Raw genomic sequence first — 24,576 nt, forward strand, 5'->3', positions numbered from 1 at the left:
CTCGTAAAAAAACGAGCTCCGACTGAGAAACATTATTTTGAAAGGTTATCCTACTCGGAATTCCAGATCTGATGCCGCGTTCACATGCTAGTTGAAATTAGAAACTCTGAAATGTTCGACTTGCTAACTGGTTATAGTTATACACATGCCGCGTTCAACGAATCAACAAGTCAGAAATGAGCTCCGATTGTAAAAACTGAACGGTCATCTAAATTCCAAGTCGGGAACAGTCCTTTTTCTAGACCTCCGACTTTTTTTTTTTTTTCGATTTCCCGGTTGTCTTGAAAGCACCTCCCTCCCCGCTTTCACCCGATGACGTGACGGGCTTTGCTTGGTTCAACAGGGGCGAGCATAAAAAACTCCCTCAGAGACGAATATTAGGGGGACAATCTCAATTGCATACTCCTCACGTCCTCTCTCCTCATCTCCTTCTGAATTGCCATTGGAGGAGAAGTTCAGAGGGGATGGACCTCTGGCTTTCTCATCCAATGGGTTTTGATACGGAGGCAAAGAGAGAGGATGTGAGGAGTATGCAATGGAAATTGAAATGCTCCCACACTTGACAAATTGGCCTACTGCTCCTCCCCCCTCACTGATGGTTCAATTGGTATCATTATAAAATCCTTGACCTGATCTCTTGTGTTATTTGGTCCACTTGCATTAATCAGGCATGGCTTTCTGTTTGCTTCTGTGTATAGCAATTTTGGTAATCACAGGTGAGATAGTTATACTGAAATGGATGTGAATAATCACAGTTCACATTGCTGTATTTACTGAAAAATAATTATCTTGAATTCCCTTGAGTGTCTTACTTCAGACCATCTCATATTTACATCTTAAACTTATAGACTGAATGTATGATTTTTGTTGTGCCCTACTTTTTCCAAACAGTATTGAGTGCAGCAGCGCAGACGCCATTGAACTGCAACCTGGGCACCAAACCTTGCAAGGATGGATCTGAGTGTTTACTCCACCAACACGTGTGCGACGGAGAAGCCGACTGTAGGGATGGTTCTGATGAGGAGGACTGCACTGTTGCATGCAATAATGGTAGGGCCCTGTTTGAGTACCTTGTCAAATGCATCCATTCATATCTATGAAGAAATGGTTTCTACTCCATTGCTTTCATCAATTTTACTGTGTTAAATCAGGAAAGGGTCTATTTTAAAGTATTCAAAGTAGTTATCCAAGATCTATTGAGTCAAATGCATGCTTTCAATCTGTCTGTGCATAACACTTGAAGTGTTTCATCATCCACGTAGGCCAGTTTCTGTGTGCCCATGGGAAGAAATGCATTGACCAGTGGCAGGTGTGTGATGGTGTGGCCCAGTGTCAGGACCGCTCTGATGAGTTGGACTGCATGAATCCCATGGAGGGCTGTGTTCACCCCTGTGACAACAAGACCCGCTGCCTCCCAGACACCTTCCTCTGTGATGGAGAGAGGGACTGCCTGGACGGCACTGACGAGGCCAACTGCGGTAATGCCCCCTCAGTGTCACTTGCCTTTAGTTGAGTTTTGAAACCATGATCATCCTTATTTATAGCTTACAGAAGTTGAAAGATGTGATGTTTATTTTTGCCTTCTTCTGGTAGTAAGGTCAGTATTTCACCCTATCCCTAGATTCAGACTCCACTGATTATCTTAAAAATCATCACAATGTTGCTGAGGATGGCAACAATGGGAATACCACCATGTCTGCACCAGCACCCCTCAAGTGTCCCTTTGGCACTAAACCATGCCGGGACAGGATTGATTGTGTTCTTTACAACCATGTATGCGATGGAGAGGCGGACTGTAAGGATGGCTCGGATGAGGAAGAGTGTATATTAGAATGTGAACGTGGTAAGAAAATTGTCAGTGATAATGAAAAAATATATATGAACAGTAGTTTGAAGTTTTGAAAATAATATTCCTGCCCTTGGTTTTATTGTACAGTACATCATGACAATACTGCTCTTTAGTGCTTAAAGTAACAAACTTTGCACTAACTAGCATACTGGAATTTACTCACATACACACAGAAAGAACATGGTTGTGTAGACCACTGTGCATGGTATGAATGTTTAGCGATCTGTCTTTGAAATGGTCCTCACAGGTCACCATTTATCAGTGTTACTGATTGCACTTAAATGGAACTGTTTGTTCAGGCCAGTTTCAGTGTGCACATGGGAAGAAATGCATTGACCAGCGGCAGGTGTGTGACGGTGTGGCCCAGTGTCAGGACCGCTCTGATGAGATGGCCTGCCTGAAGCCCATGGAGGGCTGTACTCACCACTGTGACAAGACCCGCTGCCTCCCAGACACCTTCCTCTGTGATGGAGAGAGGGACTGCCTGGATGGCACTGATGAGGCCAACTGTGGTAAGTTTCAGCCCCAGTTCAGTAGTTCCTTGGAAGTATGTTGACTTTAAGTCCTAAAATGTGAAGGGGGGGGGGGGGGGGAGACTGCTCAAGTGGACCTGGCACAATATTGGATTGTAGTTCATACAGGTGCATCAAAGCGGGGACCGAGGGACTGAAACGGCTTCTATCTCAAGGCCATGAGACTGTTAAATAGCTGTCACTAGCAGAGGCTGCTGCCTATAAACAGACTTGAAATCATTGGCCACTTTAATGTCACTATTACAATGTTTACTTATCTTGCATTACTCATCTCATATGTACAATACTGCAATTCATATTTTTCTACTGTATCGTAGTCTAAGCCGCTCTGACATTGCTTGTCCAAGTATTAATTTACTTTTAATTCCTTTACTTAGATTTGTGGGTATGTTGTGAAATTGTTGGGTATTTCTGCGCTGTTGGAACTAGATGCACAAGTGTTTGGCTACATCTGCTAAACACATGTGTGAGACCAATAAAATGTGATTTGCTCGCTGAAAGAAATGATGGTTAATACTCCAATAGTGGCCCAAACACCACACGGTTTCCCATCGTTTTACTTTATCTGACCCAAACTAAGTTAAACTCAAATGTCCCTTTGACCCATAGCTGATGAGAGCTGCAATAGTGGTGAGTTCCGTTGCACCAGTGGTCAGTGTTTATCCGTAAGCATGCGCTGTGACGGGCATCCTGACTGTCGGGATCGGTCTGACGAGGAGAGCTGCACCAAGCCCCCTCAGTGCACCACCAAGCTCCGGTGCCCACAAAGCCAGGAGTGCCTGCTGGAGGAGTGGGTCTGTGATGGAGAGCAGGACTGTAAAGATGGCTCTGATGAAAAGGTGGGAATATTTAGGCTGGGTGCAAATGTTTCTGCTCTTGCCAATTCCTTGTTTGGCATGTCAAATGAATGAGGAGTTGGCAAGTGAGCAGGAACACATTGGCACCCAGGCTAGATAATATTTGAAATTTCTGCATTTGGAGCATGTAGATGTGACTAGACAGCTGAATTCATTTGACTCCCAATTGATTTTGAATGATGTTGGATACTAATGTGCTTTTGCCTCGCGATACAAATCAGAACCTAGATCTAATACACAGTATATTGAATTCTCTTTCAGAATTGCAAGGTGGTCCAATTGAAGTGTGGTGATTTCCAGTGGGCCTGTACATCTAAGAGCCAGTGTGTGCCCAAATCATGGAGATGTGATGGAACAAAGGACTGTGCTGATGAAAGTGATGAGGCAGGATGTGGGTATCTGAAGTTATTTCAGCTATGTATGATTTGTTGACTAGTATGTGGTGACAATCCGTAACAGTAAATACAAATAAAAAAACCTTTAGCTGAGATTGTATTGAGTAAGTTGGGTGTTGTGTTTGTTCCCAGGTGGTCAGGTAGCAACATGCCCCTCTCACCAGTTCCAGTGTGGTAGTACGTGGCAGTGTTTGGACACAGCCCTGGTGTGTAACAAGGTCAGAAACTGTGCTGATGGTTCTGACGAGGGTGGCAACTGCCAAGCCAAGTGTCCAGACAAAGCCCAATGTGCCCATAACTGTTACAGCACACCACAGGGAACAGTGAGTAATTGGGGGGGGGGGGGGGGGGGTTGTAGTTTGCTAAAACTACTGTTACAAAGCTTCTTGAAGTACAGTTTTTATCTTTTAGATTTCTGAGTGACCCCATTCTAACGACCCTATTTTTCTCCGATCTAGAGGTGTGGCTGTAAGGCTGGTTATCGACTCCAAGAGGATGCAGTGTCCTGTGTTGATATTGATGAGTGTCAAGGTGGTAGACCAGGTGTTTGCAGCCACCTATGCGTCAATGCCCAGGGCTCCTTCCAGTGTCACTGCAACCTTGGTTACCTGCTGGAATCTGATGGCCGCCGCTGCAAGATCGCAGGTAAAATTAGTTAAAAAAAATCCAGATTTAGTGACAAATTATGGAAATTCCCTCTGCTGGATGGCATCTTTAAATATTTTTTTTTAATTAAGGGAGACTGTGCACGAAAGTGACCAGAATTTGTGAATGCAGAGTATTGCCTGGAGAAAGTACTCTCCTATGCATTTAACACAGTAGGCCTATAACAACCCACTTTGTTTTCCCACAGGTGAGCCCTACCTACTGGCCTCTGTGCAGACTGAGCTATTCCTGTTTGGGCTGAGAAGCAGCAGTCTGGATGTCCTGGTGTCCTCTGCTAAGAAAGCCATTCTGTCCCTGGACTATGACTGGAGGGATCAGAAAGTGTTCTGGGTCAGCCTGGATTCAGAGAGCATCAAGTGGTCCTCTCTAGACCAGAAAAAGAGAGGAACTCTTGTCAAAGGTTAGTAGTGTGGTTAAACTGAGAGAATCTGTAAAACTGGCTGCAACTGTAAAAATGGCACATTTTATAAAAAGCACAGGTCAGTGTTCACTGGGGTTAACTAAAACGAACGTAATCCTTTTAATCTCACTACAGGCATCAAATCTGATTGCATTGCTGTTGACTGGGTAGGAAGAAACCTGTACTGGATTGACGGCATTGGAGGTGGTCGAATTATTGCTGTTGGATTAAACTCAACCATCACAAACTCTCTGGATCACACAGTCATCCTCGATGAGGACTTCGAACAACCTCGCTCTCTGGCACTCCTGCCACAGAAGGGGCAAGTATTTATTTTCTAGGTGTAACAAACAGCACCCACCCAAACAATCTGTTAATCTAGTGATTTTGTATACATTTGGAGAAAGGCGACGTTGACTGAACTAATACATGCGGCTAAACAGTCTTGATTGATTCTGCTTATTGAATTGGTTTCCACCTAGAGATGGGTAACTACTGTCCTATGATAGGATCATGTTTTTTGATGGCTTATGCATTACTGTCAGTAATCAATAATAAAATAACATTGCTTTGGCTTTAATTGCAGGATCATGTTCTGGTCAGAGATTGGTAACGAGGCGAAGATTGAGCGGGCGGGAATGGACGGGTCTGAGAGGAGAGTAGTGGTCAGTCACAGCCTCAGCTGGCCAGGCGGTCTGGCTGTGGACACACTAGGGGAGAGGATCTACTGGACGGACGAGAAGCTCCGGTGCATCGGCTCAGCCAACCTGGATGGCGGGGACATTGAGGTACTATAGAAATGTTTGCATATGACTAGATCAGACTTGTAGTGCGTGTTGCTGTATGCCAAGGTGCATGAAATTAAATGCACATGGGTTGGATACCCTAGATCCCTCAACTCAACTCTGGATCTTGACGCAAGTTTCACTGCTTTTCTCATTGTTCTGCTCTAATCAGACTGGTTTAGACATGGGACACCAGGCGTGTGCAATTAATGATCAAGTAGAACACAAAAGCAGCAGGTTCTGGACCTCAGGGTTAGTTAAGTACCCCAGGCCTTGATAAAGGCATATTGTAACATCTATCTGTTCCTTTCACTCCTGAAGCTTCTGCAGATGATGGAGACCACCAACCCGTTCTCTGTCACAGTTTACAATGACCTGCTCTGCTGGTCAGACACCAGGAGGAGAACTATTCAAAGGGCTCATAAAATCACTGGAAAGAACCGCAAAGTGCTACTCAAACGACCTGGACAACCTTTTGGGCTGAAGGCAAGTATACTAGCCCCCAATTTAAATGCATGCATTATGTAAACCATTATGTTAATTTTGCCTAAATAAGATTGCAGAATTTAATGGGTTTGCTGTAATTACACAAGGAACCTCTTTTCCTTTTTGATGTATGCTTAATGATTTGGATGTCAATCTGGGATGCAGATCATTCATCCACTTCTGCAGACAAGCACTGAGAGTCCCTGTGAGAACCTTCGTTGCTCTCACCTGTGTGTGTTGGGCCCGGGCCCCAAAGGGGTCTGCAAGTGTCCCTCTGGTCTGCTCCTAGCTGAGGAAGGCCTCACCTGCTCCAACCTGATTAACTCTGCCTTCCTCTTGGTGCTCTCGCCAACTGTTGTCACACAGGTATGACTCTGGCCACTGCAGGTTTACCCATTTTCACTTGGTACTGCACTATATTCAATGCCACTAGGTACATATTGTGTGAAATAATCAAGTGTGTCTTCTAATTTGAATTGAGTTTTATTTCAGTATACATGGCAGCTAAAATAAAGTTTAGGTATGCTTGGTTACCTTCACAAAAGCTGTCAGTAATAACCTGGGCTTTGAAAGGCTGTGGAAGCCCTGTTAACTTTCCTTGCCATTTGTGTGCAATTCAGGAATAAGCACAAAGATTCTCCACCTTGTAATTCGACACTTATATTTTTTTTAGATCTACCTGCAGACCATGCACAGTGCTGTGGGTCTGAAGAGCTGGCCGGAGCACCTCGCTCTACCTCTCCCCAATGTCAACGAGGCAGCGATGTTGGATTACACCCTGAAAGATCAGACTCTGTACCTAGCTGACTCCGGCCAATCGTCTGTAGTCCTCTTCAAGCTGAAGGAGACAGGCTTGGTGCCTCGCGGCCAGTTCCTGCAACTCAAAGGGGACACAGTTACAGCCCTGGCTCTAGACTGGATAACCCTCAGCGTATACTGGAGTAGCACCAAGCAGCCACGGCTGCAGGTCACCTCTTCCAGTGGGGAACACACTGCTGTGTTAATTCAGGATATTGGAAGTCTGGAGTCCATAGCGCTTCACCCACTCAGTGGAAGACTCTGTTTTACCAACCTGGCCAAGCAGGGGGAAGGCGCTCAGGTGGAGTGTGCTCACATGGATGGGGTGAAGCGTGCTCCGGTGTGGAAGGATGCTCTTCAGCCCACCTCCCTGACTTTCTCCAACAAGGGCAATGAGATCTACTGGGCTGACATCGGTGAGGAACCCATTGTTTATAGATGGAGGGGGGGAAGTTTGTGGTGAGGTAATACTTTATTTTCTATCAACAAGTTTATTATGTTCTAGGTTATGGGGTGATTGGCTCTGTCAGAGTTGATGGTACTGGATACAAGGAGTTTAAGACTGGGGATGGCCTGACTGCATTTGCACTCAACAACGGCATGCTCCTCTGGGTGACAGACAGTGGTAATGTGAATTATTTTTAAACTGCTGCTTCCACCAGAACTTAGTGCTATGTTATGTCTTACTGTGGTTAGTAGGTGGCTCTGTTTAGTCATTAACCAAAGTAGCACTAACAAGTATAATGGTTGCTGTTTAACAAGTCGTTTCACCATGGTTTTGGATTATCATGTATGTTGAGTTTATCATGTACATGTTCCTAATAAATGTTTCAGACACAACCAAAGTTTGGTATAGAGATGATCTACTGACTGAGAAGCTTTGGTTTGAGGTAAACACTGAAGTTGTCAGTTTGAAGGCGTACAGCAAGTCCAGCCAGATGGGTAAGAAAGGACACATTTTCACACAATCCACTACTCGATCATTTACTGAGATGACTTTTCAACCTTTACTTTTTCTCATCCATTTCCAGGCTCCAACCTCTGCTCAGATGGGAATGGAGATTGCAGTCACTTGTGTCTGGCTCGTCCTGGTGGTAGGACCTGTAGGTGTGCCCATGACCATTGGCCAGTCAATGCAACACACTGCGCCGCAGACCAGCACTGCCCAGCTGGAAGTAGACCCTGTCTGGACGGGCACACATGCTTCCCCCTGGAGAAGTTCTGTGACGGACATCCTGACTGCTCTGACACTTCAGATGAGAACTGCGAGTCCTCTTTCCATTATCAATGTTTCAATCTTCCCTTTCCCATTTGTTATGGGCTGAAGCAAAGATTATCACAGTTCAATTACAAAGATTTTTAGCTCCTACTCCGCATTCCCCAATCCTGGTCTTGGGGACCACACCAGTGTTTACATGTCATTATTAAAATCTGGTGTGTAGTGCTAAGGGAAAAAACAAATGTGCACCTCTTGAGAATCGCTGTCATAACTTAAACTCATTTGAAAACAATCTGGTCTTATGTATTCCCCATTGTCTCAGGTGTCCATCTCAAAGGGAAGTCTGTCAAGGCCAAAGCCCCAACCCAGCCTCCCAGTCCCAGCTTTCCTATATCTGCAGATCCTGGCTCCACCTCTCTGGACAACAGTTGGCTGGTGAGAAACCTCGATGCCCAGCAGTGTAGTGAAAAGCGCTGCAATGGGAATGGGGAGTGTGTGGAAACGAATGGGGGCATCTCCTGTGCCTGTGGTTTAGGCTACAGTGGAGACTCCTGCCAAGACCAGCTCACCAAGACTATGCAAGGCCCACTCATCTATGGGGCCGTAGGCCTCTGTGCTGGGATTGTTGTTATCAGTGTCCTCGCTGCGGTGGTTAAGAGGAAGACTGCAAACACAAGGTACACCATACCAAACTGCTTGATACTGTAGGTCTTCCCCCTTAATGTCTCCACAATATTGATCTGTTCTCGTGGTGTTTCAGAATCCTTTCTGACGTTTAGCCACTTTGTCAAGATTGAGATTATAGTCACCTTATCTATTCCCAGGAGAGCCAACCCTGTGGCAAAGCAGACTAGTATGACTGAGCTGGAGAAACATGAAGAAGCTCCCTCTACACAACCTTCACCCAACAGTGACTTTGCAGAGGTACAGTAGGCTGTTATACTGTATTTTTATTAAAGCAGTTGATTGAAAACATAAGTGGATGTTTTGCTTCATACGTTTGTTTGCTTTTATTTCACAGGAACTGGTGTCGTCTGTGGATTAACTAATTTATCAGCAGCCTCTTTCTATTCAATAAAGTTTCATTTTCTACAGTTGTCTTTATCTACACAAATCAACATTTTGATTCTGAGTGTCTCTACATAAGGGAAGTTGTGAAGACTTGTATATGAAAGGAAGGCTAGATTTGACAGTTGAGAAGATGTGAATGATGCTTTATTGGTTTTAGTTATGAAGTCAAAGCTTTCAATATTTCTTTGGGTCGTGGTGCGGCTCGCCGCGAAGTGACCATATACCACAAACACCGTGTCCTTTTGCTATTATAAACTGGTTACCAACATAGTGCCTGTGAGCAATAATGAGGCATTCAAAATCATGTTAAACACCAATCTCTGTACTCAACACACAATTATCTGTAAGGTCCCTCAGTTGAGCAGTGAATTTCAAACATTGACTAAACCACAAAGACACAGGAGTTTTTCCAATGACTTGCACTGATTGGTGGGGGGGAAAAAAAAGCAGACCTTGAATATCTCTTTGAGCATAGTGAAGTTCATGAAATTTTTGGTGTATCCATATACCGTCACTACGATACAGGTGTTCTTAACGCCATTGCCGGAGAAGAAGGAAACGGCTCGGATATCGCCATGAGGCCAATGTTGATTTTTAAGAGTTAAATGGCTGTGATGGGAGAACTGATGGATCAACATTGCAGTTACTCCACAATACTAACCAAATTCAGTGGCAAGGAAGCCTATATGGAACAAAATATTCCAAAACATGCATCCTGTTTGCAACAAGGCCCTAAAGTAATACTGCTGAAAATTTACCAAAGCAATTAACTTTTGTCTTAGTGTTGTGTAAATACATTACTAAGTACCACTCTCCATATTCAACTATAGTGGTGACTGCATCAAGGGTATGCTTGTAATTTGTTAATGACTGGGAAGTTTCAGGCTGGGGAAAATGGTGCTAAGCACAGGCAACATCCTATGGGGAACACCTAGTCTGCTTTCCACCAGACCATGGGAGATGACCAAAAACGAGGCCAAATCTGAGTTGCTTACCAAGACTGTTCCTGAGTGGCAGAGTAAACTTAACGCAGGACCTGAAAATGGTTCTCTTGCAATGATCAACCTGTGACGGTGCTTGAATGGGCAAAAGTTGCACAATCAAGGTGTGGAAGCTCTTAGAAGTACCTAGAATGATTCGCAGCTGTAATCGCCTACAAAGTATTGACTGAATATTTATGCAAATGCGCTCTAAATTTCTCACTTTCATCAGGTGTATAGATGGGTGAGAATCCATTTTGAGTAAGGGCTGTAACGTTACAAAATGTAGAATAAGTCAAGGGGTATACATTTTTCTTGCGTCGTACCGGTGGTATATTGACAAACACACGGCTGAAATGCTGTTTCAGCTAATCTGCATCCAGGACCCAAACTACTTGGTTTAAAATTATATTTTGGAATTACTTTTAAAGGCTTATGATTCTGAAATTAGTTTGTAGCCTTGAGCGACATGGTGGTCTTTTCTATTTAATGTGCCAATCGATGCTTCAGTTACTGATTTCTCATCTAGTCTCTGGATTTGGTAACCACATATTGAAATTGAACATTCCTGTGGTGAAATATGATTTTATCTACAGTGCATTCGGAAAGTATGCAGACCCCTTGACTTTTTCCACATGTTACGTTACAGCCTTATTCTAAAATGGATTAAATGTTCCTCATCAATCACACAAATTAAAAATATAAATTAAATATGTATTCAGACCCTTTGCTATGAGACTTGAAATTGAGATCAGATGCATCCTGTTTCTATTGATCATCCTTGAGCTGTTTCTACAACTTGATTGGAGTCCACCTGTGGTAAATTCAATTGATTGGACATGATTTGGAAAGGCACACACCTGTCTATATAAGGTCCCACAGTTGACAGTGCATGTCAGCGCAAAAACCAAGCCATGAGTTTGAAGGAATTGTCTGTAGAGCGCAGAGACAGGATTGTGTCAAGGCACAGATCTGGGGAAGGGTACCAAAGAAGTTCTGCTACATTGAAGGTCCCCAGGAAAACAGTGGCCTCCATCATTCTTAAATGGAAGAAGTTTGGAACCGCCAAGACTTCCTGGCTTGACCTCCTCTCTATAGTCTGTCTCATCATTGTCGGTGATCAGGCCTACCACTGTTGTGTCATCGGCAAACTTAATTATGGTGTTGGAGTCGTGCCTGGCCATGCAGTCATGAGTGAACAGGGAGTACAGGAGGGGACTGAGCACGTGCCCCTGTGTTGAGGATCAGCATAGTGGATGCGTTGTTACCTACCCTTACCACCTGGGGGCGGCCGTCAGGAAGTCCAGGATCCAGTTGCAGAGGGAGGTGTTTAGTCCCAGGGTCCTTAGCTTAGTGATGACCTTTGAGGGCAATATGGTGTTGACTACAGCTCAGCGCTCAATGAATAGCATTCTCACATAGGTGTTCCTCTTGTCCAGGTGTGAAAGGGCACTGTGGAGTGCAATAGAGATTGCATCATCTGTGGATCTGTTGGGGCGTTATGCAAATTGGAGTGGGTCTAGGGTTTCTGGGATAATGGTGTTGATGTGAGTCAAAGCATTTCATGGACGTGAGTGCTACCGGTCGGAAGTCATTTAGGCAGGTTACCTTAGTGTTCTTGGGCACAGGGACTATGGTGGTCTGCTTGAAACATGTTGGTATTACAGACTCAGACAGGGAGAGTTTGAAAATGTCAGTGAAGACACTTGCCAGTTGGTCAGCGCATGCTCGGAGCACACGTCCTGGTAATCCGTCTGGCCCTGTGGCCTTGTGAATGTTAACCTGTTTAAAGGTCTTACTCACATCGGCTGCGGAGAGCGTGATCACAGTCGTCCGGAACAGCTGATGCTCTCATGCATGTTTCAATGATACTTGCCTCCTCGAAGTGAGCATAGAAGTTATTTAGCTCGTCTGGTAGGCTTGTGTCACTGGGCAGCTCTCGGCTTTGCTTCCCTTTGTAGTCTGTAATCGTTTGCAAGCCCTGCCACATCCGACGAGTGTCAGAACCGGTGTAGTACGATTCGATCTTAGTCCTGTATTGAGGCTTTGCCGGTTTGATGGTTCGTCGGAGGGCATAGCGGGATTTCTTATAAGCTTCCGGGTTAGAGTTCCGCTCCTTGAAAGCGGCAGCTCTACCCTTTAGCTCAGTGTGAATGATGCCTGTAATCCATGGCTTCTGGTTGGGGTATGTACGTACAGTCACTGTGGGGATGACGTCATCAAAGCATGAAGGCAGTGACTGTGGTGGTGTACTCCATTCTGTGCTAGCAAAACATTCCTGTAGTTTAGTATCTGCTTCATCAGACCACTTTTTTAAAGACCAAGTAACTGGTGCTTCCTGCTTAAATTTGTGCTTGTAAGCAGGAATCAGGAGGATAGAATTATGGTCAGATTTGCCAAATGGAGGGCAAGGGAGAGCTTTGTACACGTCTCTGTGTGTGGAGTAAAGGTGGTCTCGAGTTTTTTCCCCTCTGGTTGCACATTTACCATGTTGATAGAAATTAGGTAAGACTGATTTAAGTTTCCCTGCATTAAAGTCCCCGGCCACTAAGAGCGCCGCCTCTGGAAGAGCGTTTTCCTGTTTCCTTATGGTTGTATACAGCTCATGGAGTGCGGTTTTAGTGCCAGCATTGGTCTGTGGTGGTATGTAGACAGCTACGAAAAATACAGATGAAAACTCTGTAGGTAGATAGTGTGGTCTACAGCAGGTATAGCCAAACTGGGGTTTGCCGTTGGGGGTACGCCAAATAGACGCCTCACAAGTCCTCAACTGGCAGCTTCATTACATAGTACCCGCAAAACACCAGTCTCAACGTCAACAATGAAGAGTGTGTAAATCTGTGCAAATCTGCCTTGAAGGCCAGCAACCCAAAGAAAAGGCTATATCTCAGACTGGCAAATAAAAAGAAAAGATTAAGATGGGCAAAAGAACACAGACACTGGACAGCATCCCGGAGTCACCTCTTCACTGTTGACATTCAGACTGGTGTTTTGCGGGTACTATTTAATGAGCTGCCAGTTGAGGACTTGTGAGGCGTCTTTTTGGCGTACCCCCGACGGCAACCCCCAGTACTTGTCCTATTGCTCAGTTGTGCACCGGGGCCTCCCACTCCTCTTTCTATTCTGGTTAGAGCCAGTTTGCGCTGTTCTGTGAAGGGAGTAGTACACAGCATTGTACAAGATCTTCAGTTTCTTGGCAATTTGTCACATGGAATGGCCTTAATTTCTCAGAACAAGAATAGACATGAGTTTCAGAAGAAAGGTCTTTGTTCCTTGCCATTTTGAGCCAGTAAACAAACCCACAAAAGCTGATGCTCTAGATACTCTACTAGTCTAAAGGACAGATTTATTGCTTCTTTAAATCAGCACAACAGTTTTCAGCTGTGCTAACACAATTGAAAAAGGGTTTTCTAATGATTAATTAGCCTTTTCAAATGATAAACTTGGATTAGCTAACACAACGTGCCACTGGAACACAGGAGTGATGGTTGCTGATAATGGGCCTCTTTAAACCGATGTAGATATTCCACAAAAAAAAATCTGTCGTTTCCAGCCACAATACTCATTTACAACATTTCTGATCAATTTGATGTTATTTTAAATGGACAATTTTTTGTTGTTGCTTTTCTTAAAAAAACAGGGACATTTCTAAGTGACCCCAAACTTTTAAAGGTAGCGTACGTGCTTTCAGTTTGTCCCATTTATTTTCCAGCGATTAAACGTTGGCTAACAGTACAGATGGCAAAGGGAGATTTGCTAGTCTTCGCCTGATCCTCACAAGGGACCCCGATCTCTTTCCGTGAAATCTGTTTCTTTCTCCAGCGAATGACAGGGATGAGGGCCTGTTCAGGTGTTGAGTATATCCTTACCGTCCAACTCATTAAAAGAAAAATTATTCGTCCAATTCGAGGTGAGTAATCACTGTTCTGATGTCCAGAAGCTCTTTTTGGTCATAAGAGACAGTAGCAGCAACATTATGTACAAAATAAGTTACAAACAATGCGAAGAAACGAAAAGAGCCAATAAAACGGCCGGCATCCTCTCCGGCACCATCTTTCATGAATCAGCGGATTTAATAAAATGCCCAGAAAAGGAGTCTTCTTCACAACACCCAGTCATCATCGCAGTGACTGATTCTCCTAGTCTGACTTCTGATGGTGGCACAACAGCTCTGCCGTCAGTCACTGACATAATCACGTTCCAAGAATTCCATGTGGGCACAACTCCCCCAGCCCCACATATCATTGGGCCCATTCCTCCCCCAGTCTCTTCAGTACTAACACAGCAGCCAGTTCTACTGGGAACCACTGACGGCATCACGTCTGCGGTGCCAGTTTGCTTTACTGTATACATAACCAGCCCTCAGCTAGTTCCTACCAGGAGATAACATTCAAAGCTTATACAAAAGCAGGCAATAATTATCCCCCCCCCCATGTTTCCGGTCTGTATTAGACTATAAATTTGTATAATTTGTTGGGCTTTCTATACATTTCACAGAATGTTAATTGCATGTGTTTTGATAAAGAACCACTATTCACTATTTATTTTGGGATAACTAACGCAAATCTGAAATTACATTCGTCACAATCATGGGTATTTATTATTAGTTACATTAAAATGTCACTGCATCCCAACACCTGCATCAATAAATGACACCAATGGCAATACAGATGCAATATTTTCATACTCCACTTCTCTCCTTTGTTTGAGCAACAGTACCAACAATATGAGTTAAGCATGGAGTGAGATATAGTTGCCAACAGCCATTGTCTAACTGCAGTATTTATTCAATAATTTACATACATGTGTTATTCATGATAATCCACAGGACTAAGTAAAATGTATATTCAGCTCATACATGGAATGAACACGATTTGATGTTACACAGTATATAAAATATTTTTTAAATACCCGAGTTTTACAAATAAACATTAAATCCCATTACTATTGTAAAATGTCAGTCTAAAACATTTAGTTAGGCTTTTAGACATGCAAAGCCGCTCAAACATTGGCAAACTCATCACAAAACATATCCCCACATTTTTTTTTTATATATAAACACATTTTGTGAAAGCGTTATTGACAAATATGAATCCATTCCAACTTGGGACAAAATGGGAAAATAAATTGTGTGGCTGACTATATTATATTTTATAGGCATCTGATTTCCACATTAAAGACATGCTCCGGTACTTTGGCGACTAAGAAAGTATTTTTTAAACCTCTCACTTTGGACTGAATGTGTCAATGTATAGTTCATACATGCATAATCTAGGAGCAGTATTACTGTCTTACCTTAATTAGCCACGAAATCCCTAGTTTGAAAGCAACTGTTTTCTTGAAGCTGTTCCACTCCATTTTCCATCCATTTCCCTCCCAAGTGGGCCAACCGCCTAGCAATTTGAGTTCTAGTCAATAAGCTTCAGCCCCTCACATTTGAGTGACAGCCAACAAGAGGTCTGCCCAGCGTTATCCAATGAGGTTGCAGGGCGGGACCAATGGCTCACCAAACACAGCAGAGAGCAATGATCTGGTGCACATATCTGCACGTCACGCAGTGCGCAATTTTCGGGGATCACTTTTGGCTAGCGAGTTCTACTTTCAGAACTACTGGCTAAAAAGTATACAAAAGGTACCGGAGAATCTATAAAAAAATAAATTCCTCCTTCACAATTCTCTTCTGCTGGCTTTTTATCTGAGAAACAAATAGTTCAACAGCAATGGCTTTTTAATGGGTATGTAATAACAGAAATTCAATCCCAAAACTGCTGTACAACACACTAGACTGTGGATAAAAGTTTAGGACCCCAAGTACCTGGAACCAGGTTCTGGAACCCAGGCATGACTAACTGTACTCTTGGCAGAGCAACGTTGGGAAAGATGTGGATAGTATAGTTAAGTCTGTGTAGACTGGGGAAGTAGGGTGGAGCAGAGAGATAACTATGGGGTGGACTCCTAATGTTTTCTCCATAGAATTATAATTATAGATATTCTAATTCTATGGTTCTGGGGACTGGGGCTCTTGGGGCTGTGGCTCTTGGGGCTGTGGCTCTTGGGGCTGTGGCTCTTGGGGCTGTGGCTCCTGGAGTTGCTGTGGCTCCTGGAGTTGCTGTGGCTCCTGGAGTTGCTGTGGCTCCTGGAGTTGCTGTGGCTCCTGGAGTTGCTGTGGCTCCTGGAGTTGCTGTGGCTCCTGGAGTTGCTGTATCAGTCCCCCATCCTGTGCTGTGTTGTAAGACCCACAGCCACTGCACTTCATTCCCAGAACATGAAAAGGCACTGTACAGTGGGTTTGGCAGTCATTACATATGATCTACAGTTAGGGAAAAAGAGAAAGGAAAGGCTGAGCAAACCGTGTCATGAAGCAGAAGTAATGCTTACTACTGAAACTTCAAAAAGGAAGTTTAAATATCCCTCATATCCAAATATACAAGCTTGAAGTGACTCCCATTAAATAAACCAATGTAAATCTACACCAGATCAGGGTAGTCACAGGATCCCAGAACACAAGAGACCACAAGAGTTCAGCATGTTTTTTTGTTTGTTGTAAAGTTCCATTTCACATTCAAAGTGAATACATGCGTGTCATACCTTTACAATGGCATCCTGGTATTCAGTGGGCATGGGTGACTGAGCCATATCTTTGTCCATCTGCTCCCAGGAGTCCTCCATATTCCAGGCCGAGTGCATACAGAGTGGGCAGCGATACGCACTGAAGAGGAAATATAGAGGCAATATTCCTGGTCACACAGGTCACCGCTTATATGAAAGTCATGCAGATTATATGATTTATAAGTTATTTAAAGTAATTAGGATTCATATATGATTAGTAGCACAATATTTGAAAAGGAATAGGGACATTACCCAGTTCGGACCATGTCATCAAAGCAAGTTCTGAAAAACAAAGAAAACCAGTGAACATTCTAAAAATCGTTCCATAGACCAGAAGACAAGAGTAAGTAAGACTCCACTAATGCACCTGCTGTATCAGCCATCAGATTAACAGTGGCATCAATGCAATTTTTTTGAGGGGGGGTCATATAGGCTAATGAAATGTCATACTTGTGTAGAAGATGGCCACACGGAAGAACGTGAGCTCCTATTCTTGATGTGTGCATATCCTTAGTTAGAGAGGACAAAACATTATGTATGTATTGATTATAAACTGTATGAGGAAAAGTACTTATGAAATTGCCAAATACAGGTTGTGAATTCCTATAAAACAATATTGTACACTGAGTATACCAAACATTAGGAAAACCTTCCTAATATTTAGCAGATTTGACAAGTGACATCAATAAGGGATCATAGCTTTCACCTGGATTCACCTGGTCAGTCTGTCATAAAAGAGCAGGTGTTCTTAATGTTTTGTACACTCAGTGTATACTAAACAACATAATAAAAGTGAAATGCACAGCAATCATTTAACTGATCTTACTATTCATTAACTTACCTCCATACACACTGGGCAGTTCTGTCTTGAAACATTTTCAACACACTGAAACAAAAAAAAGTATTGTACAGATAAATCAAGTGAAAGACAAGAGCCATGGCATTAGCAGAATTGTATTGGAGCAATTCCATGGTAACGTAATCACGCTGAGACTCAGAATTTTCACATAAATATATATGCCAAACAAAAACCATTGATTTTAGAGTTGTACGGTTTGCTAAACTTTGAAATCAATATTTTGTTTGGTATATATTTGAAAGTGAAAAATCTGAGACTCAGCGTAATTCCATTACCATGGAATTGACAATTTACAGACCAGCGACAAATATAATAAGGGTCATAGTGGAGGTTGGCAATCACCTTGTGATTTCCTCGTAGATCACTGGCTAAACAGAGATTGCACTTCTGACAGTGGAAGTATTTCTCCCTTGGTCCAATCCTGCAGGAGTACATAACCATACATATTTGATATGCTATTCAAGTGTTTTAAGACACCAATATTCGCAAATAAAATGGAAATCTAAAATATGCTAGAGGTCAGAAGCTGGTCAGACATATCAGCTGATGAACTTGGGTGAACTATATATGGATGTATATGTCAAACAACAGGACAGAGTTACTCACCTGCATATTCCACAGGGCTGACAGTGATACTGCTTCTTGTCTTTATCAAACAGGTGACAGATATCACAGTAATAGTCCCCAAATGTAACATTACACTCCTGGCAGGTTTTTTGTGCCTGAAAGAAGAACCAGATGTAAGAAATTAAATGGGACAAACAATGGGACCATATTGATATGTTGAATGAACAGTATAGATGGGACTCAGAGACTGACAACAGTTCCCCTCTAACAGAATTACCTGCTGTACTGTGTTGCAGACTGAGCACTGCACCTCTTTGACCAGGAAGCGGTCCATTTGATGGTCCTCTTCAGCATCATGACACAGGCGACAAACATACGCTTTACCACAACATGGAGCCTGGGGGACATAAACAAGTTTGGGCAGGGCTTGAGAAACAAACCAACACATTCCATGGGAGACCGTGCCTTTTTCTTCCACGCACCATTCCTTTGGAACTCCTTCCTGACAATCTCAGAGCTGTTCAGACTGTTGGCTCTTTTAAAGCAGGCCTTAAGACTCTTCAGCTGGTCTACCCTTCCTCCAATACTTTGATTGTTGCTTTTATGATATGGTTATATATTAAAAAAAAATGTAAAAAGTTGTACTTTTATTTTATACACTTTGACATTATTCTTGTATAATCAAAAGCGCTTTACAAATGTAATTTATTATTACATTCGTTTGACTGACAGTTGTTGGTGATCATGGTACTTGGTAGTCCCAACCCTGTGACAGCAACCTCAGGGTTGCCTCTTCTTCATGATGATAGATGTTAACCATACAAAGAATTATACTTCTATGATGTAACTTAGCTGAACATTCTGCTCATGTGCATACATGAATTTACAGTAACGTTAGCTGACAAACCATTGATTTAAGACCATGACAAGCCGATCGCTAGCTAACGTTATTCAGATAGATAGCATTGCTAGCTATATACGAATGACACCAAGCAAACTAATGTTACATTAATTTAAAATGCAAAAACAATACTTACAACTATACAATTCCCGATTCATGACCTAACATATTTCAATGTCCTCTTCAGACAGTTAACGTTAGCAATTTAGCCAGCAACCAAACGTGCTAGCTATGTTTATAGGTCTGGTATGACTGTGCAAACCACGTTAGCTATTATAAAGCAGGAAACATGAATAAGACAATCAATAACAGTCTTAATATCTCGTAGAAATAAAAACAATTTCTCACTTTCAAAAAACAGCTGCGTACGTAGTGATCACATCCAACAGGAGCAGCCATTTTTCCATTTACGACTGTTTGTTCTTTATTTTCTCTTATGAGCAGCTCGTGAGCGCATTACTGCCACCTAACGCGCTGGAGGGGCGCTCATGGCGCTACTGTCTGCAACGCTGGCTGCAAACCGGATCAAATTAACTTCAGATTTGACTTTTCGTAGCAAGTTAGGAGAATTTATGCAGGTTAAGGTTAGGAAACGAGTTAGGGATATCGAAAATAAAATACAAAAATCTACTTTTGATGTTCATTTTACAAAATCCCTTCAAGCTATGACCCTGCAACCGCTCTGGTTGCAACCCTCATGAAAATAACTTGGTGCGGGCAACCCAATTGTTCAGTACAGGCAACACAATTAGTCAGGTTTTCCTCCAACAAAATAACAATTTAACCCTTCTAACGTGTGATAGGCCAGCTGTTTTGTTGTATCAGAAAATCAATTTGCTTCAGAAAGTAGTGGTGTGCTGCCACAAGGGGGCACTGATTACTTATTATCATAGGCCACCAAGGGACATCAACCGTATAGTACATGCTAACGCTAAGATTAGGCCCAGATTTTCCATCTGGACAGTGGAGATCCAAAAGAATAGAGTTGTGTTGTAGCTAAATTCTGTATTAGCTCTTTACAGTCCCTAAACTCTAATGACATGACATTTCTACCTGCTACATTCAGTGTGCAACGGATTCAAAGAGTGTGTGATGTTTATTACTAATAACGCATACTCAAAATCATCATGCTTTTTTTAAACAATACAAAACATACGCATACAAACGACAACATACAGATGCACACAAATATCCACAACATCACCTCTGCCCAGACCCACCTACTCACACCCCCATCTCCAGCACCCGCATCACTCTTCGCAACATGGCCTCAAACTGCCTCATTTTGTTTCTCTCTGTCGCCCACACACTTTCAACATTTAGATAATAAAGCATTTGACCTGTCCATTGTGTTAAGGATGGAGGATTGGATTTCCATTTTTTAAGTATATGTTTTTTCAACAGGATTGACGAGAAAAGTATCGTCCAACCCATCGGGTATCTCACTGCATCCTCATATGTCATGTCTTCAAATATGCAGTCAGATGGATTATAAGGACATTTACATTGCAATCCTGTGCTATTTTCTTTTAGGAAAAGAGACTGGAAGAGTATACATATCATATGCACATCAAATCATAGAAATGATTTACGTTGCAATGTGCAGTAGTTTAGTTGATTCCCGCTAGTCTTCCTGGTGAAGGCCTATGAGATAAAATACTCCATGTTCCCTTTCTTAGTCAGCTAGGCTACTTACAAAGTGTGATGATAACCTATTGTGGTAAAATGTGTCTTTATCGGTGAGATTTCTAGAACTGGCTGAATGTCGGAGCTGTCTTTTCAACACCACGTAATATAATATAGAATATAAATGTAATTCTAAGGCATATACTGGGCCATTGACAGCCCAGTGCTGCATATCCATGGCCACTTTCACAGAAAACATTCCTCTATGGAACCATCAATCATAATATAATTTCCGCATTGTCTTTTCTTACCCAGAAACCAAGAAATAACATAGATATTTCCATGTCCTGTCCCAAACATGCCCTCTGCATCAAGTCAACTGTACTCTTAAGAGTTAACCAGAGGTTAGTACAGAATGTCTCATCTGTAATTCTGTATTACAGTTGTTTACTAATTGTTTGTGGCACATTGCTACTTGAATGTGTTGTCACAGTTCAGAGTGTGTCCGCTGCAGGCTAGAAACACGACCCAGATCAAGATGAGAATAAATTTCCCTATGCGGTGGGGGATAGCAGAGATAGCTGCTGAAATGGGCCATGTAAAGCTCATATGTAAGCTCTGTGTGGATGGGCAACACTAATTCAAGATCTCTGATTTTTACATCAGGACAAAATGTCTCTTTTACATAATATTTTAAATTAAATAAACCAACCAATGAACCTACAGTCACACACACGCACGCACGCACGCACGCACGCACACACACACACACACACACACACACACACACACACACACACACACACACACACACACACACACACACACACACACACACACACACACACACACACACACACACACACACACACACACACACACACACTTTAAAGTAGCCACCATTTGCCTTGATGACAGCTTTGCATACTATTGGTATTCTCTCAATCAGCTTCATGAATCAAATCAAATTTTATTTGTCACATACAAATGATTAGCAGATGTTAATGCGAGTGTAGCAAAATGCTTGTGCTTCTAGTTCAGACCATGCAGTAATATCTAACAAGTAATCTAACCTAACAATTTCACAACAACTACCTTATACACACAAGTGTAAAGGAATGAATAAGAATATGTACAGTGAGGGAAAAAAGTATTTGATCCCTGCTGATTTTGTACGTTTGCCCACTGACAAAGAAATTATCAGTCTATAATTTTAATGGTAGGTTTATTTGAACAGTGAGAGACAGAATAACAACAAAAAAATCCAGAAAAACACGTGAAAAATGTTATAAATTGATTTGCATTTTAATGGGGAAATAAGTATTTGACCCCCTCTCAATCAGAAAGATTTCTGGCTCCCAGGTGTCTTTTATACAGGTAACAAGCTGAGATTAGGAGCACACTCTTAAACCTGTTTGGGATGGGGGCAGTATTTTCACGGCCGGATAAAAAACGTACCCGATTTAATCTGGTTACTACTCCTGCCCAGAAACTAGAATATGCATATAATTAGTAGATTTGGATAGAAAACACTCTAAAGTTTCTAAAACTGTTTGAATGGTGTCTGTGAGTATAACAGAACTCATATGGCAGGCCAAAACCTGAGAAGAATCTATACAGGAAGTGCCCTGTCTGACAATTTGTTCGAAGTACGGTAATGGAATATTTAGAATTTTCTTTGTCACGAAATGCGCCCGCACGTCACCCTTCGGATAGTGACCTCAATGCACAAACAAAACGGAGCTATTTCAATATAACTATGGATTATTTCGAACCAAAACAACATTTGTTGTTGAAGTAGAAGTCCTGGGAGTGCATTCTGACGAAGAACAGCAAAGGTAATCCAATTTTTCTTATAGTAAATCTGAGTTTGGTGAGGGCCAAACTTGGTGGGTGTCAAATTAGCTAGTCATGATGGCCGGGCTATGTACTCAGAATATTGCAAAATGTGCTTTCACCGAAAAGCTATTTTAAAATCTGACACCGCGATTGCATAAAGGAGTTCTGTATCTATAATTCTTAAAATAATTGTTATGTTTTTTGTCAACGTTTATCGTGAGTAATTTAGTAAATTCACCGGAAGTTTGCGGTGGGTATGCTAGTTCTGAACATCACATGCTAATGTAAAAACTGTTTTTTGATATAAATATGAACTTGATTGACCAAACATGCATGTATTGTATAGCATAATGTAATAGGAGTGTCATCTGATGAAGATCATCAAAGGTTAGTGCTGCATTTAGCTGTGGTTTTGGTTTTTGTGACATATATGCTTGCTTTGAAAATGGCTGTGTGATTATTTTTGGGAGGGTACTCTCCTGACATAATCTAATGTTTTGCTTTCGCTGTAAAGCCTTTTTGAAATCGGACAATGTGGTTAGATAAAGGAGAGTCTTGTCTTTCAAATGGTGTAAAATAGTCATATCTTTGAGAAATTGAAGTTTTTGCATTTTTTAGGTATTTGTATTTCGCGCCACGCTATACCATTGGATATTGGTGAAGCGTTCCGCTAGCGGAACGTCTGTCCATAACAGGTTTAAAGGGAGTGCTTGTTACCTGTATAAAAGACACCTGTCCACAGAAGCAATCAATCAGATTCCAAACTCTCCACCATGGCAAAGACCAAAGAGCTCTCCAAGGATGTCAGGGACAAGATTGTAGACCTACACAAGGCTGGAATGGGCTACAAGACCATCGCCAAGCAGCTTGGTGAGAAGGTGACAACAGTTGGTGCGATTATTCGCAAATGGAAGAAACACAAAATAACTGTCAATCTCCCTCGGCCTGTGGCTCCATGCAAGAGCTCACCTCATGGAGTTGCAATGATCATGAGAACGGTGAGGAATCAGCCCAGAACTACACGGGAGGATCTTGTCAATGATCTCAAGGCAGCTGGGACCATAGTCACCAAGAAAACAATTAGTAACACACTACACCGTGAAGGAATGTAATCCTGCAGTGCCCGCAAGGTCCCCCTGCTCAAGAAAGCACATATACATGCCCGTCTGAAGTTTGCCAATGAACATCTGAATGACTCAGAGGACAACTGGGTGAAAGTGTTGTGGTCAGATGAGACTCAACTCATCAACTCAACCCGCCGTGTTTGAAGGAGGAGGAATGCTGCCTATGACCCCAAGAACACCATCCCCACCATCAAACATGGAGGTGGAAACATTATGCTTTGGGGGTGTTTTTCTGCTAAGGGGACAGGACAACTTCACCGCATCAAAGGGACAATGGACGGGGCCATGTACCATCAAATCTTGGGTGAGAACCTCCTTCCCTCAGCCAGGGCATTGAAAATGGGTCGTGGATGGGTATTCCAGCATGACAATGACCCAAAACACACAGCCAAGGCAACAAAGGAGTGGCACAAGAAGAAGCCATTAAGGTCCTGGAGTGGCCTAGCCAGTCTCCAGACCTTAATCCCATAGAACATCTGTGGAGGGAGCTGAAGGTTCGAGTTGCCAAACGTCAGCCTCGAAACCTTAATGACTTGGAGAAGATCTGCAAAGAGGAGTGGGACAAAATCCCTCCTGAGATGTGTGCAAACCTGGTGGCCAACTACAAGAAACGTCTGACCTCTGTGATTGCCAACAAGGGTTTTGCTACCAAGTACTAAGTCATGTTTTGCAGAGGGGTCAAATACTTATTTCCCTCATTAAAATGCAAATCATTTTATAACATTTTTGACACGCGTTTTTCTGGATTTTTTTGTTGATATTCTGTCTCTCACTGTTCAAATAAACCTACCATTAAAATTGTAGACTGATCATTTCTTTGTCAGTCGGCAAACGTACAAAATCAGCAGGGGATCAAATACTTTTTTCCCTCACTGTACATATAAATATATGAATGAGTGATGGCCGAACGGCATAGGCAAGATGTAGTAGATGGTATAGAGTACAGTATATACATATTAGATGAGTAATGTAGGGTATGTAAACATTAGTGGCATTGTTTAAAGTGGCTAGT

General features: G+C 42.5%; 2 protein-coding genes across 3 annotated transcripts; one reads left to right on the plus strand and one right to left on the minus strand.

The window, feature by feature from the left end:
* Positions 1-610: 610 nt before the first annotated feature.
* LOC106585369 (vitellogenin receptor Yl) lies at positions 611-9,085 on the plus strand. Its single transcript, XM_045707075.2, has 21 exons — positions 611-716; positions 892-1,050; positions 1,263-1,478; positions 1,622-1,843; positions 2,149-2,361; positions 2,992-3,221; positions 3,501-3,630; positions 3,767-3,957; positions 4,093-4,279; positions 4,488-4,700; positions 4,836-5,022; positions 5,287-5,488; positions 5,807-5,971; positions 6,137-6,337; positions 6,645-7,185; positions 7,275-7,394; positions 7,604-7,711; positions 7,801-8,034; positions 8,311-8,665; positions 8,813-8,912; positions 9,010-9,085. Exons 1-21 carry the CDS (start codon positions 671-673, stop codon positions 9,031-9,033), a joined length of 4,044 nt encoding a protein of 1,347 aa, XP_045563031.2. The 5' UTR covers positions 611-670; the 3' UTR covers positions 9,034-9,085.
* A 6,664-nt stretch (positions 9,086-15,749) lies between these two features.
* On the minus strand, positions 15,750-19,416 carry LOC106585722 (RING finger and CHY zinc finger domain-containing protein 1). 2 transcript variants are annotated; one of them, XM_014172265.3, is made up of 9 exons: positions 19,324-19,416; positions 18,352-18,471; positions 18,114-18,229; positions 17,850-17,928; positions 17,490-17,534; positions 17,099-17,157; positions 16,901-16,930; positions 16,628-16,748; positions 15,750-16,349 (listed from the first exon to the last, which is right to left on the minus strand). In XM_014172265.3, exons 1-9 carry the CDS (start codon positions 19,372-19,374, stop codon positions 16,038-16,040), a joined length of 933 nt encoding a protein of 310 aa, XP_014027740.2. In that variant the 5' UTR covers positions 19,375-19,416; the 3' UTR covers positions 15,750-16,037. The 2 variants fall into 2 exon arrangements, with proteins under 2 accessions (XP_014027740.2, XP_045562916.1); XM_045706960.2 differs by having other exon boundaries at positions 19,112-19,361.
* Between the last annotated feature and the right edge of the window lie 5,160 nt (positions 19,417-24,576).

The sequence above is a fragment of the Salmo salar genome, chromosome 24, assembly GCF_965601325.2.
Source record: "Salmo salar chromosome 24, fSalSal1, whole genome shotgun sequence".
NCBI lineage: Eukaryota > Metazoa > Chordata > Actinopteri > Salmoniformes > Salmonidae > Salmo > Salmo salar.

What these genes read in the sequence shown, in the direction of transcription:
- LOC106585369 (XM_045707075.2), top strand. Translation starts at nt 671, where the DNA reads ATGGCTTTCTGTTTGCTTCTGTGTATAGCAATTTTGGTAATCACAG. An exon ending in CCGCCGCTGCAAGATCGCAG is followed by an intron (nt 4,280 to 4,487) that starts GTAAAATTAGTT and finishes GTTTTCCCACAG; the next exon opens with GTGAGCCCTACCTACTGGCC. An exon ending in TGACACTTCAGATGAGAACT is followed by an intron (nt 8,035 to 8,310) that starts GCGAGTCCTCTT and finishes CCATTGTCTCAG; the next exon opens with GTGTCCATCTCAAAGGGAAG.
- LOC106585722 (XM_014172265.3), bottom strand. Translation starts at nt 19,374, where the DNA reads ATGGCTGCTCCTGTTGGATGTGATCACTACGTACGCAGCTGTTTTTTG. An exon ending in TCTGCAACACAGTACAGCAG is followed by an intron (nt 18,230 to 18,351) that starts GTAATTCTGTTA and finishes TTCTTCTTTCAG; the next exon opens with GCACAAAAAACCTGCCAGGA. An exon ending in GATGACATGGTCCGAACTGG is followed by an intron (nt 16,749 to 16,900) that starts GTAATGTCCCTA and finishes TTTCCTCTTCAG; the next exon opens with TGCGTATCGCTGCCCACTCT.